The 14102-nt window shown below is 39.3% G+C and overlaps 1 protein-coding gene across 3 annotated transcripts in view; it reads left to right on the forward strand.

Annotated features, from left to right (window-relative positions):
* crip2 (cysteine-rich protein 2) overlaps positions 1–14102 on the forward strand; it is a 58093-nt gene that overhangs the window by 19731 nt on the left and 24260 nt on the right. For all 3 annotated transcript variants that reach the window (XM_012968693.3, XM_012968694.3, NM_001079267.1), the window contains 1 exon segment: positions 10089–10183. In XM_012968693.3, the coding sequence (XP_012824147.1) occupies positions 10089–10183 (95 nt within the window).

The following is a 14102-nucleotide window of genomic DNA, read 5'->3' on the forward strand; positions in this document are numbered from 1 at the left end:
ATATATATATATATATATATATATATATATATATATATATATATATATATATATATAAAGTATATGTTATACAGCATTGTTTTTATTGCACTGTAAAAGTGAACACATATACACGCTTATGCATATACATGCACTTATTTTATTGCTTCAAAGATCTATGGTGTATAGTCTCCAACTCCCAGCAGCCAAAAGCTGTTGGTGCTTGGCTTGGAGTTTCAACACAACATCTAGGTCTTTTCATTGTTATTGTTATTGGTTTCTCTTCCGACACTGCATTCCACACAATAAATGAGGTGCTCAATCTGCAGTTTACCAAAAGCTGATCATTAACTTGAAACTTCATTCAAACAAGTTAAAGCCTTCCCCACTTTCTTCTGCTCTTAAAAAATGTTGCCTTTTCAACTACAGCTCCATTATTGTTTAGCATTTAAACAAACTCTAAAGCCATGAACAAAAATGCCAGGTTCCCACAAACACTGTATTATTAGGTGATACAATTTGGATGCCAAGAGTTTACAAAAGCCATAAATAGCTAGTAGGATACATACATGATACTTAGCGATGGGTCCTTTGTAATGTCGCTTGTCACATTTGACACTTATTATATAGGAAATAACATAGTCCTTGTTTTTAAATATAAGGTTTGGTGTTCCATCCAAAACCTTATTGATAAAGGTGTTTTCCTACCAACTTTACCAGGAGCTGCATTGTTACTGGAAACAACAGTTATATAAAGGCACATGTAAAATCCAATAGAATATATGGAAGGCTCGAAGTCTTAACCAAGATTTTGTTTTTATTTAAATGTTTTAAACCCTCACAGCAATCTTAAGCTCTCCTACATTATCCCTCTCTTTCTCTGCTTCTTTCCCTACCTCACACTATTCAACTCCACCCCCAACTTCCTCTTCCTTTTTCCTTCTACAAACCTTCAACAACTTTATTAACACATTACACTCTATATTCTTAATAACATTGACAACAGGCCCCTTACAATCACATTATGGTTTTCAGACATAGAAAACTTTTACACGCTATTGGTGTACTGGTGTAGCTTCAAGACCCACACATCTGGACACTGGCAAGCCTATAGACTGGATATACTTGTGCCTAGCCTGTGCCTCAGCTGTCCTATTCCTTCAATGCTCAGCATCTACCTTCAACTAGACAGGGGTACTGAGAGCATTATGTTCCTAACCATTGTGCTTCTGAATGCCCCCTGTCTATGTGCAAAGCCTACTCAATCACTCTGCTTATCCAAGCCACAGGCTGCATTTGCTAGAAGCAGTGGTTGAGACAACTGTCTTTTGAGCAAAGCACAAAAAAACTTTCTAGAGATATACTCAACATTCTAAACACACAGAACTCTGCCCAGCTTTGGAAAACATTGTATGATAAGGCCTCTAAGGCACCAGTCATTGCAGAGTTCATGAAGCTTCCCCCCTCTCTATGCGAGTGATAAAAGCCATGACGTGTGCACACCCACTGGGCCTGATAAAATGTTCCACTTCTGGGCAGGAAGATAGAGATAGAGTGGGAATTCACACTGTAGAACAGTTCTCTCTTGAGCTGACATTTCCATGTTCATTGTCTTAGGGTCTGGCACTTTGCGGAACAAAGGTCACACTAGCACCATTATTACAATAGCTGTGTGTCTGTTGGACGTGCCAGTAAGAGGCATTTGAAAGTGTTCATTCTTCAACCGATATTAGAAATAAAACCAGCCTTTAATGTAAATGTTTCTGCTTTCCTTAAAGCTTCTGTATCTGTAACTAAGGAGGTTGTAAAGCAACAATGGCCCACAAAAGAAGAAAAACAATCTATGCATTTCATCAATTTTCTAAACAAACAAGTATGACATTTATGTTTATATTTAGAATCAAAATAGCCAGCACATCTCTTCTGCCCAGGCATAAACTCATTATGGAAATCGGTCGTGACATCTAATTACCTTTATAAGAGGAAATTGCATTGTGGAACTGCTGTGTTCTAATGAGACTCAGGAAATGATTTATTCGTAGAGTTATCGGAATCCTTTTAACCTCTCATCTCTTTATATAATGGCTACATGATGATGTATCTGCTACAAGCCAAAAACTGACTGGCACAGTCACGAAAATGTATTTACATAGGTCAAGCTGCATTTAGATTCTACTACTGTGATGTTCCTTGGGACCAACAGAACCCTATAGATGCCAATGACTTGGATCCTGGCATTCTTCTGATCTTTACATTCCCCAGGGCCTGGTGTGATTGCAATATATAACTTAATTGTTTTGTTATTGCCCCTCTCGTACTGACCCAGTGAATTTGCACTATACTTTACAACCTGTAGATGGATCAGACTTTTTAGTGAATCATCTGACCACCTATTTATTGCACTTAATGCTGCGTTTGTAAATTCCAGTTGTAGTCCTACAACTGTGGTTGAGCTGCCTGCACCATATTCCTACAAACACATTCACCACAGTCACATCAAACCAGGCCCCAATGCCTATTTTTCCACACTTTCTCACAACACTCTTATTAGACTAATTTAGTCATTGGTTTAACTAGACTGCCATGCTTGGGACATGCTTTACAAGTCAAGGCGCTACAGATGGTACTTATTGGGGTTTGGTATAAAAGATATGAGCTTATAAGTCACAATTAGAAAAGTGACAATTTTCACACTATTGAAATCTATTCATTTAGCTTTAAAATTAGTGCTATTGTTATAAGAATTCTTAAACAGCTTCTTCTTGTTCCTTTATACTGAATATCCCCCATAGAAACCTGGCTTCTGCTCTGCATTGTGTTGTTCTGGCCACACAGGACATCCCTCCATTATCCTTTTAGTAGTCAAAATGTGACCTGTTGGGAGACAATGAACACAGTCATAAATCATCTTGGTATTTATGCACAATTAGCAGGGGTGTTTGTTGAAACAGAGGGTCTGTCTGATATATATATATATATATATATATATATATATTCACCTTAAATGCAATCCTGGGTACTGAGGTGCACTGGGTTAGCACTTATATTACAGTTTCCATCTGGACCAGAACCAGACTCTTCTATAACATGAGCATACACATTTTGTAGCTTATAGAGAACAGAACATTTCTGCTCTTGAGCGAGAATTGCAATATTGCTTGCATTGCCTGAATCATTCTTAATTAAGGCCACCTTTATAAATTGGTCAAAAGTAAATTGCACTCTTCTTCTATTGAAGAATGCTCCTGCTGCGGCTGGCTGGCATTATATAAATCATATTTATTATATACAGAAAATAATAACACACAGCTTTGTTCTAAAGTTGTAAACAACATCAGTGTATGCTGTAATGTTAAAATTTGCTTTTATTGGAGCTGAGGGCCCTAGCCCAAAACAAGAGGAACATCCCCACACCACCATTCCTTGTCCACCAGACGTTAGTCAGCCTTACACATTCATTACTAAACTATTAGACTATTACTAAACTATTGCTAAACTAGTCTATTAGACTGCCAGATGTGGAGCACGATTTTTCTCTTTAGAGGAACCATATCCACCTCTTCAGAGAGCACTGGCATAGACTTTGATACCACTTCTGCCAAAACCCCCATGCTTCCAATAGCCCTTGTGCTGGCTTTGCTTCCAGAGGCAGTTTAAAAAAAATGATAAGCCATTTAGAAGGGGTTTCCAGATACCTTTGGCCATATTAAGTGTCCCAATATTTTAACAACTGGGCCCTTATACCTTACTGGCCACACAGCAGTCAAAGGGCCAGCTATCACTTAGTTACTGTACATCCCTGCACAACCAGCAGTCCCAGGGTCTTCTTCCTAATTTCACTGCCCACCCCTCCAAGTGTTAGTGTTTCCACTATAGGTTTACCCCTGATTTACACTAACCCAGCTGTTGTACAGCTGATCCCAATGATACTGATATCACACAGCCAGTCATTAATGCCCCATTCCCTGTGTTCCAGGCAGAATTCCCAAGGCAGATGTAATTTATTAAACCACAAACAAACTCATTTTTCTTTTCCTCTTCCTTTATGTATTTCCTGCGTTAGAGCAGATAGAGTGCCTGACCAGCTTGGCAGTAAAAAGATGCATGCCACGTCAGCCCTCACACATTTAATATTCATTAGTGCATTTGAACTTACACAGGGGCTAAACAGCATAAAGTTATTATATATCTATAGTTATATAGTAAGTAAATACATTTTAAATTATATATATTATTTTTTTCTGTTTCTTTTCTTATAGAACACAATATCTACTTTAAATCATGTCTTTGGTAGTGAAAAATATATGATTTTCCCAGATCTGGTATTTATTTGTCTTGCCTACAGTTATTTTTAGTTCTTGTGTGACCTAAATCCCCCTGATAGGGAGAATCTATGAATCTACTGTTTAAGTCCATGTAATTACAGCTGCCTGAAGTAAGCCCAGAGATACAAGCATGAGGGGAGGGTTAATAGAACTTCAAGGTCGGTTGGAAACCACTTGCAGAGTTAGCCTTTGGACCTTTGAGTAGTCAGACCTGTGTAACAAACAAAGAGCATCTACAATTTTAGCTATTCACCACGTCACATTTTAGATCTTTATTGGAAATAGTGTACCCTCTTTTGTAAAGTATATAGTGAATAATTTATTGTGAAATATAAGGATATTATGAGTCACCAAAGAGTTCCATGCCCATATATAGGTCACGGAACACCAAGGTGACTTCTAATTTCCTAATATATAATAACAGGTGGTACATTATTTATTATAATAAACAATTCAATGTCTATCACAAAATATCACTAAGCACTGATTCATGGCTTTTGTGTATTAAAAAGGTATTAAAGTCTTTGAAGAAACATATAAATGCACAATGCCTTTTTTAAGGTCACACAACTAACAGGAGAGAGTATATATTCTTATTATATTATTTTGTATTATAAAGGAATGCATCAAATCCAGTATTTTTTTGGGTTCAGCCGAATCCTTCATAAAAGAATTGGCCGAATACCAAATCGAATTTTAATTTGCATATGCAATGGAAGGGTTAAATAGAAGTGTGTGTGAAGTGCATCCCTAATATTATATTATGTACATTTCATTTTAAGAGATTATAGTCAGTCAATTAAGGCTTAAATGGGACCTGTCACCTTAAGAAATAATTCAAAATTGTTTTCTAATGTGTTTCTCAAGCAAAATAAACTTTACTTACACTGTATAAATTATTTTAATCTTAATTTTCTTCAGCCTTGGAATTCACAATTGCAGCAAGCAGGCAGGCTCCATTTTGTGGACACTTATCAAAGCAGGCATTGCATCCTGCCAAAATCTTGTTTGTGTGCCAGTATGGGGGGACCTGGTGCCCGTATCCATGCACTGGTTACACAGTTACATGGTGAGGAGAGAGGGGGAATGTGAGGAGTGCAGTGACATCTAAGAAGTTCTGAATTAAAAGTGAAAGTAACTCTCTGCCCCACCCCTAAGGCATAGAGGCGGGGCAAGCAATATATGATTGACAGCTGGGATTTTTAAATGCTTTTATCATTGGTATGGATGTGTTAATAAAAAAATGATTTGGGGTTTCTTGTTTAATTTGAAAAGGGCTTTTATTAAACAGATTTTTATGTCTGGGTGACAGGTCCACTTTAAAAGGGGAAAACCCCTTTTACAGCAAGTACCGATTATGTAATAAATGAAGGGTATGTATACATAGCATTGTATAGCAAACTGTTTGCACTTTGTACCCAAACGGAGGATGTAGTATACTAAAAGGGGTGTGATTTTGATCTGACTGTGGGTGTACCTGGGCCTAATGGGTCACTGCAGATCTGAATAAAAATTCCTGAAAATTTCCTGCCTAAATTCAGCGGTTAAATATTATCAGATGGAACTATCCAGCACATTTGACAATAGAGTCCCTGTTATAGACACACACATCACAGACAACCTAAACTTGAACCTTGGAAAACACACTTGACTTGGTATCTCTAGAGGTGCTTTGGAACTGCAGAGCATTACTTGAGGTAATTGGGAACTGCCCCAAATGCTTCAGTGACTTCTGACTGTTAAATTTTAAAGACAAATTTCCATACTAATACTCCCCACAGCATCCTACCCACCCTTGGCATACAGGGTAGAGCAGTGTTTTTCAACCTTTTTTGGGCAAAGGCACACTTGTTTCATGAAAAAAATCACGAGGCACACCACCATTAGAAAATGTTAAAAAATGTAACTCTGTGCCCAGCAGCAGTGCCCCCCTAGTACACTGGTGCCCAGCAGCAGTGCCCCCCTAGTACATTGGTGCCAAGAGCAATGCCCCCCTAGTACATTGGTGCCCAGCAGCAGTGCCGCCCTAGTACATTGGTGCCAAGAGCAGTGCCCCCCTAGTACATTGGTGCCCAGCAGCAGTGCCCCCCAGTACATTGGTGCCAAGAGCCAGCCCCCCTAGTACATTGGTGCCCAGCAGCAGTGCCCCCATAAGTCAGTGTGCCCCGTGGCCCCCCCTAATACATTGGTGCCCAGCAGCATTTTACTTCTGCTCTTCGGCGGCTTCAGCAGCATCTTCCCCTCACGCGCGCCGCCTCTGCACTTCTGCCTACACGCGACCGCACACAGGCCCTTTTATAACGTTGCGCCCCATGCGTACTGACGTCACCCGTACACACGGGGCGCAACCAATGACAGGGCCCGGATTTTATTAAAGGGGGCCCGAGCTACTAAGAAAAACTGTAGCATCGCCGGGCCCCCTTTGAAAGTAAAAATTGCGGCCCTGCCTACGGCACACCAGGCAACATCAGTGGTTGAAAAACGCTGGGGTAGAGCACCCTTCTGGATCTAGTCCTACCTGTCTACAGTAAGTGCTCCTTTGTTTCTTTCCTGAATGAAACCTTCTCACAACTTGAAGTCCTCATTGGGGCTTGGACCACTGTCCTTCTCACTACACTCTACTTTTAAGTCAACTTATTTTTCCTCCTATGATATTTCCCACAGCACAGTATCCAGCTATATCCTTTCATCATAAAAGCCTCTTCGATCTCCTCTCGTTTTTTAAAATTGCACTTAGACACAACAGAACACATGCCCTACCCTGCCTACCTCTGATATTCCCATATCTACATAGCTTCAAATGTGCCCTTTGTGTCTGAGTCACAAACATTTGTACCTGACAATCAGTGGAGCAAAGGTGGTTATAACTTCTCTTCTTCTCTAAGGGGTGTTGAGTGGGTGCCCTATGGGTGTCCACATACATTCTCCATACTGGCAAGCAATTCCACATGCACTTGGAGAAGTGCAAGTGGTAACAAGACACAATGGCAGTCCTGTAAGCATTAAATACGGAATTGAGCAATAAGCAATGTATGCATGTATTTTTATGTACCCTTATGACTGATGGAAAGTGGCACATTTTTGCTCACAATTTGTACCTTTTATGTAAGGTGTGGTAAGTGGGTGGCCTATGGGTGTCCACATCTCTTATCCTTACAAGCATGAAATACCATGGTCACTAGGAGGAGAGCAAGGTACTGTATATTTGCAGCCCTGCATATATATAGTTATATACCGGGTTCCCTTGCTCCTTCTGCACCTTACACTGCATGTGTAATTTCTCACCAATTAGTAGGCATAGTATTTGCACTGGGTGGCTTGTTGTCTATATTTCTGGGTGGCTTGTTGTCCAAGGAGGCAAGTTAATGTCATGATTTTATAGTTGGGGCATAAATAATTATTGTATTAGTTGATGAAATCCCTAGTAGCAACACATCAGCCATGCTCTTAGTAAAGATATAGTGCACTGAATGTATTAAGTAATTTCTTAATGCCAGAGATTGTTGTTGTTCCGTGGAATGCACCATTCAACAGACAGCTGAATTATTAAATCACCACTGTGCGTAGTGCAACTAATTGTCTATCTAACTATTTTTGTGCTCCAAGTAAGGCAAGATATCAAGATCTGTTGCACCTAAGCAAACATCGAAATGACTTTCCTGCACAAAACACAATGCTCCGGCCCATAGAAACCCTGTCAGCTGAGACCAGCGCCGAAACCTGGCAGTGCCCTGTGTAAAATGATTCAAGAAGTCTATTCAGTTGTCAAACGGAGAATGATGCTTCCCTAAGTTAGAAACCCTATTGACCTGATATCTTTGTGCCGTGCTGCATGACCTGAAACAGGCAGCGGAGCGTAGTGAGAATAAAGCACATTTTATATGAGCAGGAACTTTGGGAGATATTTATAGAGTCTGCAGGAAATATGGTCATTTTTTCCATAAAAAGGCTTTTTATAGCACATCAACAGACAATGAAGAAAGGAGGCTGCCAGATGCAGCCAAGGTTACACCCTATGCGTTTGTGTCAGCCCGAGTGTCTGGAAGATGTGGCTAAGTAGAAATAACTTGTACTTAATGGAAAATCTGAATATGGGACACAACGTCTGAAAGCATCCACTTAACCAAGCCTCAGAAAATCCATCAATCTTGACAGGAATACCAAACACATAATTAAAGTAAACTCCATTCTGCAAACAGATTATATCTGTAAATACACAATCTGTGAAAATATTACATGAGAGGGGACTTATTTGAATAAAATACTGGAATTTATTGGCTCCTATACTAGTCACAGCCTCCTCCCACATTCCTCCAACGGTCTGGGGGCAGATCCCATTAATTAAAATTCATGCACCGCTCTATTAAAGAGCAGTGTTCCTGCTGATAAAATTTTGCATTGTTTACTGCAGACATTCCCTGACATTCTAAAACTTTTCAAAATTTTCCTCCTGGATATAAAAGATAATTCATGCTATAGAAATGCATGACACAGGGGGGCCCTATTCATGATTGCTCAGGCCTTCAGGAAAACCCAGCGTAGAAACCCCGCATATGGTTCCTAACTCATGCTGGATTTCTGGCCGCATTGGACTGGGGGCACCAAGGTCCACCATGACTGCCACCTCAGGGGCCGCCACACCCGGTCGTCCCAGTCATGTGAACTTTATCCCATGTATGTACCTTGTACTCTCCTGTGCAGCCATAAATGGTGGAGGGAAGGTCAGGGGGGAGGTCTGGGTCAGTGGGGCTTGTGTTTGTGGAAGTTTAAAAACTGGCAGGCTCGAGCAATTAGAAATATGCTCCCATGTATCTTTTGGGAAGATTATCAAGGTGGTAAATATTACCAATTTGTAACAATAGTTTCCACTTCATAAACAATTAATGATCTTTTTAGATTTAACAATTTAGTCTCCTCAATAGAACTAAATGCTTTAGCACAGAGAGTGAGTGAAACCTTTCTCCATCTTTAATTTGCATTGGGGAGTAAGGGGATTCGGATGGGTGATAGAGCTCAGTGCTGCTTAAAGCAGGCAAACCCATTCTGCTGAACTGACACTGGTATCATCTTGGATAAATATGCAAAATCATTAAAAACCTTCCAATGCTTCTGGAAGTCAAAAAACGTTAAATGGGAAAATATCAAGTCCTAAAAAGGATTTTTTTTTCCAGCCATTGATAAACCTTGTTTTAATGGAGGCACAGTTGCCACTCTTCTGTGATGACTTGGGCTTTCTTGCCTTTATAAGGTTAAGCTAGATAAGGATTTCATACATCTCTTTGAGCTAGGGACCACTGTGGCCAGAACTATAGCCTTTTCTCCAAAAGAAACCACTTACCACAGTTACAGTATATATAGGCAGTGTTGGTATAAACAGGTTGCAGGTATACTAAATACTCTCAAAGCCCATCAAGTTAATTCTGTAAATTCTGAAATCTCCTTTACAGTTTACTTTTTTATGGCAAGAGTTCTGTCCATTTTTCTCTGTATTTCTCCTTAAAAGGATTCATTTTGCTCATTGTGCTTTAACACAGGATTGATTGAATGGAATAATTTTCCCTGTACAGATGCCACTGCTCTTTATACAGTTTCGGAATGCCTATATTTTGCCATTTCAACGTAAATTGTCTGTGAGTGAGAATAATGTTAGTATTTTAGCTTTCAAGACTGTATTTTGTTCAGCCCCCACGCCAACTTTCATGGCAGTAACCTTATAGGGATGATGTATCTAACACAGAAAAACAAGCTGTCTGTTCCATTAAATCTTTCTTTTCTCTTACGCAGCCGAAAAAGTCACCTCCCTGGGGAAGGACTGGCATAAATTTTGTCTGAAGTGCGAGCGTTGTAACAAGACCCTTAATCCTGGCGGACATGCTGAGGTAAGTCTATATACACACATGGAATCACAGCTTCAGAATCCATTTCCTAACTGCTGCGACAAAACACCAATTAAAGTGAACTTTTTAGGAAAGAACTGGCTCAGTTGAAGTTGCAAAATGTATTTTTTTATCCATGGGAGGTGCTTTCTGCTGATGTGCTTGACAGTTGACGTATGAATTGCCTGGTGCTTTCTATATACAACAGGGCCATATACACCTTATGTCTTCAGACCTACTTTACAGGGGGCCATTTGTCACAGCCTCCTGTGAAGCATAAAGGCAAACTATACCCCCAGAATGAATAATTATCCAGCACAGTGTTGGACCAGAAAACCTTAGACCATAGGCCCACTCTCCAAACTATTTTTCATACCTTTCTTACTTGGTCTCTATATTTTCCTAGTTTCCTAGTTTTTTTTATCTTACATACTATAATCTATTTTTCTATATATTTAGTTGCTTTGTTTCCATAGAAAAATAAGTAATGACCATGAATTAGGCCAAATGGCTAGAAGCAGGAGGGCCCACTGACACCTGGGACTACCTGGAATTTTCCTGGTATCCATGGGGGCCAGTCCGACACTGATCCAGCACATAGTTTATATCATATTAAATGGCTTATAAAGAATATTACTAATCTAGAATAAATATTAGTAAAATATATAAATAAATAAATATTAGTAAGTTTTGTCCTTTTAAATCTTTTCCCTGATGGACATGATGATCTATGTGCTCCCTCAGAGATCACCTGACAGGAAATACTGCAGCTCTGACTGTAACAGGAAGAAGTGTGGAAGTAAAAGACACAGTTCTGCCCATTTATTGGCTGATGAGAGCTAGCATGTATGTGTGATTTTGGTTTGTTTGTGTGCACCGTGAATCATATGATCCCAGGAGGTGCCCCTTAATACTTAAAATAGCAATTTTCTATTTAGGAGCACCCAATAGCACATACTAATAAAACGTATATTTTTATGAAAATGGTTTATTTAGGTGAAGCAGGGTTTTACATATGAGCTGTTTTATGCAATATATTTTTATAGAGACCTATATTGTTTGGGAGTATAGTTCTCCTTTAAGCTCTCACTAACTGTAAAACTAACCTCCCAATCTATTATTATTACCATATTTATATAGTTCCGTCATATTCCATAGCAGAGATACATCATTTACATCAGTCCCTGCCTCGGGGGAGCCTTCAGTCTTAGGTGCCTAATTCATTCACACATGGGTCAGTATTATCAGGAGCCCATTAACCTTCCAATATATTTTTGAAATGCGTTGAAGGAAACCCACACAAACATGAGGAGAACATGCAAACCTTGCAGATTGCACCCTGCCTGGAATCCAGTCCGTGACCACAGTGTTGCAATGACTGGTACTAACTGTCATTATATTATCGGTACTATATATATATATTGTAACTACATTTCTTTCAAATATATATTTGGGAGCCAAGCACTAGCTATAGCCACTACTCTCACATGTAGAGGCTCCCACATTTACAGCCCCATCTTAGTGACTGTTTACTTATCCCCTACCCAGCTTCCATATGTATCCTTTCTCTTGTTTCCCTTAGCTCTGCCTTTGATACACAGGGTAATCAGGAAAGCCTGTGAAGGCATCACCAAGAGACTTAATAAAGCCTGAAAGACTTAAAGGAGAAGGAAAGTCAGTTTGGTATTTTACTGCCAATAAATTTGTCACATTAGTGCCACCTAAAACAATATATTTATTCTGCAGAAAGCATTACCATACCTAAAGTGTAAAGAGCCCTAGAAGCTTTCTAGTTTGCAGCTGCCATTTTAAGTAGCTTCCTGTTGCAGCTCTAACCTTGTAGCTCAGATCACACATTTCTAAGGGTGGGGGGAGTGAGTTTTATGAATTCTTATGGGAGGGGGAAGGAGGAGAGGGGAGAGAGAAGAGAACTGCGTAGACTCTGGCCCCCGAAATGAAGGATTTTTCTGAGAGAGGAAGTCAGATACCCAAAGAACATGTTTACAAAAAAGGAGACAAGAAATTCTGTTTCTTTTGATAGAGGACTCAGTGCAGTGTTTCAGTGAGTGCTTATGGCTGCATTTACATAGATATTTCTGATAAAGCTTCTGATAAAGTTTTTACCTTTCCATCTCCTTAAATAATGGGTTCTTGAAGAACTGGGATGTCAGTGTAATGAATGGTGTGGTAGAAAACGGTTACATAGACTCTTTCTTTTCATGTAGGCCCTTGCTGTTCTGTTGGAGGAAGAGTAATCCACACTAATGTCACACACAAAACTTAATCCCAAAAATTAATTGGGTGCCAGTGGATCTTAAAAAACAAATGAAACATTTAATTGATGGAATAGCTTCACAATTTCTTTAGCAGGTGCTGATATGATGGTACAGGCATCAGTCACTTTTCAGTTACTTCAAATACTTTCACCCCTCAGATGTTAATCTTACGTTTCAGCTATAGTGTTCACAGCACGCGAGAGGTAATATTCACTGGTCAAACAATCCCCAGCACTAGGCAAAGCTCATCTTCATCTCCACTACTAACTACCCTGTTCCCGTCTCTCTCTTCTAGAGTGAGCTTTTACAACACTTTCTACACATAAAGGGCCTGATTCACTAAAGTGCGATAAAAATTATCGCACGCTTTTTTGCGTTAAAAAGCGCAAAACAATTTGCGCGCGATTCACCATAGTATTATCGCGTGCGAAAAATCGCCATTTTCGCATGGGTTATTTCTCGCACTAGTTTTACCGCATGCGTTAATTTCCGCTCTGAAAAGAATACGATCGCATGATTCAATATAACTTTTGCGCGCTAAATATCACATTCGGCTATGCGAAAATTAACACATACTACAGGCAGGCGAAAAATTATACAAAAGTACAGTAAATGATTTTTTGCAATAAAATATGGACTTACAGTGTTATTTATTCAAGTATGTGTTTCCCCTAGAGTGACGCAGCCGCCAGTTTGCAGAGAAATGTTCATTTTTAATACAGTAATTTTCTGCAAGTATTGGCGTGTATGGCTAACATGGCGTGTGTTCATTTGCGCGACTATTTATATTTGGCTACAAGTGATGAAATGTTTCGCCAAGCATGGATTTGCAGCGAATTTTTGAACGTGCGTTGAATTTTTTTGCGGCGGATTTTTTCATGCGTTTCGCAAAACAATCCGCCAATGGCAAAACGCATGAAAAAATTCGCCATGCAAAAATTCACCGCACATACAAAAATTTATACAAGCGTCAAAAAATAATAGTCACAGCAACAATTTTTTTGCCCGCACAACATTTTTGCCGTTTCGTGGATCTTTCGAAAGATTTGCTAATTTTTCACTAAAGAAACCAGAACACATTTGCTCATCACTAGTGGCTACTATTTATAAGCATCTACTATTTATATGATACCATTTATATGTGGCTAATATTTATATACACCATTTATATGCGGCGAAAATTTTTATACACTATTTCTAAGCTACCATTCATATGCGGCGACTATTCGCGGGCGTAATTTAGCACATGTACCAGCAAATACCGCATAGAAATAGTCTTCGCGAGTTAAATAACGCATGCAATATCGCGCGTAAAAAAGCGCGAGTATGCTTATAGTGAATCGTGCGAAAAATTGCCAAAATTAAGCCGCGGTAAAAATTTTAGCGCACAATAAAAATAGCGCACGTTTTATCGCCCTTTAGTGAATCAGGCCCAAAGAGCCTAATACATAAATCACAATCAAGTAATATTCCAGTGTAATATGGCTTTAAGTATAAGATTACCACTGTTAAAGGTGGTAGAGTGCACATTGATCAGACCTTCAGCAAGTGGAGAAGATTTAGACCAGCAGAAAAAAGACTTGAAGAAGTTGTTTACTTTCTTTAAATCAAATTATATTTATAGCCTGAAGTGTTTTGTACCTCCC

Source organism: Xenopus tropicalis, chromosome 8 (assembly GCF_000004195.4).
Source record: "Xenopus tropicalis strain Nigerian chromosome 8, UCB_Xtro_10.0, whole genome shotgun sequence".
NCBI classification, from domain to species: Eukaryota; Metazoa; Chordata; class Amphibia; order Anura; family Pipidae; genus Xenopus; species Xenopus tropicalis.